We start from the raw sequence: 6,906 nt of genomic DNA, 5'->3' as shown, positions 1-6,906 counted from the left end.
TGGTTCCCTGTAGCGCCTCCACAGGAGAGATGAACAATTACATTTTAAATTCTGTAGGCTGTGTAATGCATGCATATGTCAGCTCCTACTGAGCAAGGATTCTAGGTGTCCTTAAAGGAGACGTCCGGCCTCCGTTAACTTCTCACAGATGTCAGGAGAGAGAGTTAAGGCCCTATTACACAGGGCGATTATTGTGCAAAAAATCGTTATATCGTTCGAATTTAAACAATAATCGTTCTGTGTAATTGCAGGCAACGATTGAAAAATCGTTTGTATGTGGTTGATCGTTGATTTAGATCTGAACCTAAAATTATCGTTAATCGTTCGCTGTAATTTCACATTCGTTCGCTCAGGTTCCACATTTGGTCACTAATCATTCAGTGTAATTGCACATTGTTCATTGTTTTGCTCGGATCAGAAGGAGAAAACGATCATAGTAACAATCGCAATAACGATCATAGTAACGATGGACCCAAAAACATACAGATAGGTGAAGTGCTGCGGAACCTGTGTGCGCTATACAAATAAAGCATTATTTTATTGTAACTAACAACCATCGTTCTGTGTAATATGGAGAACAATTTCAGGTTAACGATAAACAATCTCGTTTGCGATCGTTAGCCGTTAATCGTTAGAAATCGCTCCATGTAATAGGACCCTAACAATGAAGCATTGCTTACCTCTCCCTGTGCCCTCGATGCACCATCTGACCGGCCCCGGTACCCCTGCCAGAAGGCATTTTCCCCCGAGTTGAGATGATGTTGCCTATCTTGGCTGATGGACAGGCTGCTCAGCCAATCAGTGACTGGAGTGGCACCCCGCACCAGTCACTGACTAGCTGAGTGGCCAGTCCATTAGCCAGGTCGTGATTTGTGCAGCGTCTGAGATCCCGGAGCCTGGCCGGGGTCCCAGAGCGCCCATCTGGCACTTAGGAGGCATTGGGAGAGGTGAGTTAACACCCTTTGTTATTTTCCCCCATGTCCTGGGGGACAAAAACCTGGAGGCCGGACTTCTCCTTTAAAGTAGGCCCTCCATCTTTTTTATTAGTTACAGTTAATGATAATCCATATCATGGCCAATAAAGCTACCAGTAAGTCTGTTGTATACATTCCCTTGTGGTGTGTACAAGGTTACTGTGTCTTTACATTACATATAGTCAGTATTACAGGATAGCTTGGCTTGTATGCAGGTGATTTGAAGGCCGCCATGAAGCTTGTGGCTCCAGGCAGATCTGAGCACTTTACACACTGGAAGAAATATGCTGCAATCCGCTGGTGACAGTGCTCCAACAGGTCTGACCTCCATAGTATGTGGATTCCTCCTGAAGCATTTGTGTAGTTGACAACATGAACATTTCATATCGATGGCTAGTAGGATAGCTACCTATAGGGGGCACAAGAGAGACGGTTTTCTTCCCTATGGAGGAGAGCTAATTTGTATTTCTAGAGGTGAGATGTACAGGTTACATGATGCGGTGGCACCAATGTCCGTAGTTAGTTGCTCTACACTGATAACTAGAGATGAGAAAACTTTTCAAAAGACTGGTTTGGGAGGTTCCCCGAACCTTAAATGGACGGCACTAAAATAGCTAGAAAATTGCAAACGTTTAAATGTTTTAGTGCAGTTCATTAATTTTTCTCATCATACTTACATGTCTGTGCTCCCCTGTTGTTCTCCTTCTCTGGTGTTACCTGCAGCCGCTTTCAGTAGGCTCTGATTGAGATGGGACTTCGCTTTGGCTAGAGATTGGCTAATCGGGCTATCATTTCTGAGACATGAGTGACAGCTCGCTCAGCTAATCACTGGCTGTGGCTCTGTGCTGTGATTGGCGGAGACACCAGAGACCCATAGGCAGACATTGGGGGAGCGTACACAGGTGAGTATACCCTTTTTTTTTTGTTTTGTTTATATGTGTACTAAAGGCCCTATTCCACGGAACGATCATCGTCCGTATTCGGCCGATATCGGCCGCTACGGACGATAATCGTCCCGTGGAATAGAGTGCAACGATCAGCCGACGATCGTTGCAGTCGCTTGTTTTTCAACATGTTGAAAAACAAGCGACTGATTTAGCAGCGATCTGCTGCCGGCCCTCCGTTGAAAAGGAGCGTCGGCAGCAGACGCCGCTATATCCTATGGGCTGCCCGGACGATCAGCAATCACCCGGGCAGCCCCCCGCAGCTCCCCGCCGCCCCTCCCGCACTCACCCGCTCGCTGCAGCCGCGTTGAATAGCGGCGGCAGCGAGCGGGGAACGAGGAGCAAACGAGCGCTGAGAGCTCTCGTTTGCACCTCTAAACGACCTGTGTAATAGGCCCTTAAATTGTGTGGTCACCATCTTTACGATCTCATTATGAACTTTGCAAAAAATTTGTTTTGGTACTGAAACTGAATTCTTTGCAAAGTTTGTAATGAGTCTCAGGCTGGGTTCACACTACGTATATTTCAGTCAGTATTGTGGTCCTCATATTGCAACCAAAACCAGGAGTGGATTGAAAGGCTCTGTTCACACAATGTTGAAATTGAGTGGATGGCCGCCATTTAATGGAAAATATTTGCTGTTTTTTTTAAACAACGGCTGTTATATTGAAATAATGGCCGTTATTTACTGTTATATGGCAGCCATCCACTCAATTTCAGCATTGTGTGAACAGATCCTTTCTGTGTTTTTAATCCACTTCTGGTTTTGGTTGCAATATGAGGACCACAATACTGACTGAAATATATGTAGTGTGAACATAGCCTCAGTTTGTAAGATTCGGTCCGCTTATCTCTTCTGATAACCTGTGTGTACAGTGACTTTCAGATCTCATTGGGTGGCAATGGGTGGTGGCGAAAGAAATCAGTCTTGTTGACTTTTCAAAACCATTTCCCTTGACACCCCCCACCCCCATGACAGAAACCAAACCACTTCATGATGTCAATCATTGTTTTCATATAGATAACATGATATCAGATTGTGCCCATAGACCTAAACACTTTGGCCAGAGCTTTCCAAATGATAGTGTTATCGATCAGGGTTACCTTGTGTAACTGTCCTTCTAAATAAAAATCCTAATGTTCTCCAGTTATCCCATTAGGCACTGGAACACACACCATAGGCTGTGATCTGCAGCAAACCTTTTACCTTTGCTGTATAGACTGGGACTAGGTTAGCAGAGCCATCTCCTCCACATACAACGTATTGACTGATGGCGACTATTTTGTTCGTCTGGGGGCCTAAATAAAGCATTATAACCGCACTATAACACAAATATGTCTCACTACATAGATACCTTTCTGGTCTCTAGGGGAGGGGCTGTATTACATCACTTCCTGTAGATTGTCTATGGACACTTTTTTTATTGAGATCAAAGAAGAAATTTATTTTGAAGAGAATGTTTGTGAATAATTTTTTTTTTCTTTTCTTCTTTTAGTGTTCAAAAGGATCCAGAGACGAAGCAGATAAATATAATATCTTCAGTTTTCAGAGTATTGGCTTATGTGAGTGTCCATTACTGTAATAACGACCCTGGCTGTGACTGTTAACTTTTTGTTAAAATTTGTTTAATTCTATCAATGGAAAAATATTCATATGTACCTAGATTGCCATTCTGAGCCTAGAGCCAAAAGTATATGAAGGCCTCTTGTCTCTAGATGGATGATGTCGGGGAGAGAGAAGGGTCAGCCATGTTTAATTGAAGGTGTATTGTTGTAGATTTGGCCATAGACCTGAGATCAGGGAAACTTTCGACTCTCCGGCTGCCGTAGAACTACAATTCCCATCATATGTGAACAGCTTTGGTTGTCCAAGCATAAAGAAATTGGAGTTTTGCAACAGCTGGAGGGCCAAAAGTTTCCCATCCCTGCTTTAGATGTTACTACCATACATCTTGGGGGAGATTTATCCAGACCAGCGTACGCGTACACCAGTCTTAAAGCCCCACCCCAATGCAGTCCACCGGATTTACTGTGAGGCATACACCTTTTAGTAAATCCAGCAGGTCCTGCGCCTGCTGCATGGCGGGCACAGAAATCAGGTGGAAACCATGATAAATCAGGCACGAGAGGAGCTCACCTTGCTGTGCCCCCTTGCCCACCTATCAACCAAGTGGTTTGCGCAAAAATCTGCACCTTTCCCGGCGTACACCAGAGGCATAGAGGATAGATCTGCCCCCTTATGTGGTTGTTTTACTTTTTTCTATCCTTAAAGGGATTCTCTGTTATGGACAATTCCTACTTGTTACAACGATCCTTTAAAAAAGAACTAAATAAAAAAAAAAAAAAGAAAATGTTTCTCTGCTAGGAGCTTCAGTGATCATGTGTAATCAGAGATTAAAGCTGACAGTAAGTGTTCCGTTTCTCTGCAGCGCCACCACTGTCAAAACTAGGCATTGCACTGTTTCCTTTCACATCAATGAATTGTTTATGTAATGCAGGACAGGAGAGACCCTCCCAGACACTTATGTTAAATCTTCTATAGGTAATAGCATTTAGAACTATGTTAACCCTTTTAGAACCACCGTAATGTAGAGTTCTACATAAAATTGATAAATTTAAAGGGGTACTCTGGCAAAAATCTTGTTCTTTCAAATCAACTGTTTTTAGAAAGTTATATAAATTCGTAATTTACTCCTATTTTAAAATCTCCAGTCTTCCAGTACTTATCAGCTGCTGTATGTCCTGCAGGAAGTGGTGTATTCTTTCCAGTCTGGCATACTGCTCTCTGCTGCCACCTCTGTCTATGTCAGGAACTGTCCAGAGCAGGAGAGGTTTTCTATGGGTAGTTGCTACTGCTCTGGACAGTTCCTGACATGGACAGAGGTGGCAGCAGAGAGCACTGTGTCAGACTGGAAAGAATACACAACTTCCTGCAGGACATGCAGCAGCTGATAAGTACGAGAAGACCTCCGATTTTTTTATAGAAGTAAATTACAAATCTATATAACTTTTTCTGAAACCAGTTGATCTGTAAGAAAAAGATTTTTGCCGGAGTACCCCTTTAAAAGAAAAAAAATAATGTAATTGGGAGTGACGACCCCTGTACACTTTGTTACAATTTTCTTTGTGGTTTATTCCCTGCAGGACGAGAATGGATTGTGCTATCCATCATCCCGGCCCCATGAGCAGACATTTGCCTATCTGATCGTGGACCCGCTGAAGCGTCACGTGGTTGCGCTCTACCATTGTTTTGGTGGGGGAATCTTTTAAGGAACCAGAGACAATAGGCGCAGAGAAGAGCCAGTGTAATGATGTATGCCAAAGATATGGGGGCACATTGCTGGAGACTGGGGGTCGGATACGAGAACCAAGGAGTGATATACAACCGTATAATTGTCTAACATTTCAGTTTATTTATTTCCGTTCCTTTTTTTTGGGTTGTATCTCTAAATATATCGCTTAATATGAAAAGAGATTTGCGTTTTGCTCCATTATATATGTTCTTTTATTATAAAATGTAATGTTATTCATCACTCCGAAGTAGATCATTAATTTATTCATGTGACTACCAGTAGCTTCCAAAATATTATATCTGTTCTGTAGTAATGAAGAGCCCTTTTCTATACGTAACTAAAGGGGTCATCTATAACTTCTTTTTTTTTCAAAAACCGCCCCACCCCTGTCTTCTGTTATTACAACTTGGCTCCATTCCCTTCAATGAAACTGAGCTGTGATACCATAAACCAACTGAAGACAAGAGTGGTGCTGTTTTTTGTTTTTCACATTCTAAATAACCATTTTAAGTAAATCTTCCTCTTAAAGGGAATCTATCACTAGGTTTATGTGAGGGTAGCATAAACTAGTGATATAAATGCTGAATAGACCTTTGTATTACATACATGTAATTCTGTTCAGCCGTTCTCCTAGTATGCAGGAGAATAGGATTCTTGTCACACCCCTCAGCTGCTGATTGACAGATGACTGCCTATACACAGCATGGATAGATAACTGCCAATCAGCAGCTGGTGGGCGGAGTTTTCTGCTTCTCATGAATAATGAGGACCACCGGGCTCATGGACATAATGGAGAGGACTACTTATTGTCCATTTTACTCAGGAGGAGATCTCTGGATCAGCTGCACAGAACAATTTAAGTGATACATCATTCTGTTCAGCTTCTCTGTCACTACTTTATGCCACCCATAGATTGGACAGCAGAAACCTACTGACAAAGTCTCTTTAAATAGTTTTGGGAACTTGGACGTTAATCCTAGTGGAAGCTGAAATAGATGCCATGTTGGTTTCTCCAGAAAAAAAATATAACTAAGAAAGGCAGAATAGAATTTATTAGACTGAAGTGGATGACTGTTCCAGGTAAACAACATATTCCTAGGAAGCTGCTTCAGCGATCAGCTGATCGATGTGGGACTGACCGTCACTTTTGGACTTCCCAAATAAACAGCAACGTCCATAAACGACGCCATTCTTGGCCACTGTCTATTTCCTGAGATCGAGCCTCAAATGGGTACTGGGTAAATAAAGAGAGTCAAACATTTCGACAAATTGGGATCTGGGCATTTAGACCCCTCACCATTGTTTAGTGGTGGGAGAAGAACTCATCTAAGTGCTTCTCTCAGCTATAGGAACTAGTTGCAACCAGGATTTGGTGCCTGAGGGGGCATAAAAGCTCCTTGGCCACATACATAGAGTCCAGTATCATACATGGCCCATAGCAGGTGGGTCCTTGCTACAGGTTTGGCATTGGGGACCCAGGAGCCATAAGTTCCACAATCTCTTGCTCCAGTATAGTTTCCAGTCTGTTTTCACCTTCTGAACATTAGTAGATTTGCTCCCTTTTCCAGGACTCTCATCTGCTCGATTGTAACTTTTTCTAAGTCCTCGATTCACGGTAGAAACTTGATCTGCAGGATTCTTGCATGTGACATTTCCGCGGGGCAAAAAAACAAAGCACTTTGATATGTTCTTGAG

General features: G+C 42.8%; 1 protein-coding gene across 1 annotated transcript in view; it reads left to right on the top strand.

Moving 5' to 3' along the window:
- CFAP300 (cilia and flagella associated protein 300) overlaps positions 1-5,389 on the top strand; it is a 34,221-nt gene extending 28,832 nt beyond the window's left edge. Inside the window, exons 6-7 of the mRNA XM_069971971.1 lie at positions 3,415-3,481; positions 5,063-5,389. Coding sequence (XP_069828072.1) covers positions 3,415-3,481; positions 5,063-5,188 — 193 coding nt within the window. The 3' untranslated portion in view covers positions 5,189-5,389. The remainder of the gene's footprint in view (positions 1-3,414; positions 3,482-5,062) is intronic.
- Positions 5,390-6,906: the final 1,517 nt, after the last annotated feature.

Source organism: Dendropsophus ebraccatus, chromosome 5, assembly GCF_027789765.1.
Source record: "Dendropsophus ebraccatus isolate aDenEbr1 chromosome 5, aDenEbr1.pat, whole genome shotgun sequence".
Classification (NCBI taxonomy): domain Eukaryota; kingdom Metazoa; phylum Chordata; class Amphibia; order Anura; family Hylidae; genus Dendropsophus; species Dendropsophus ebraccatus.
The sequence above is the reverse complement of the archived record's forward strand: the minus strand, read 5'-3'. Positions and strand labels throughout refer to the sequence as shown.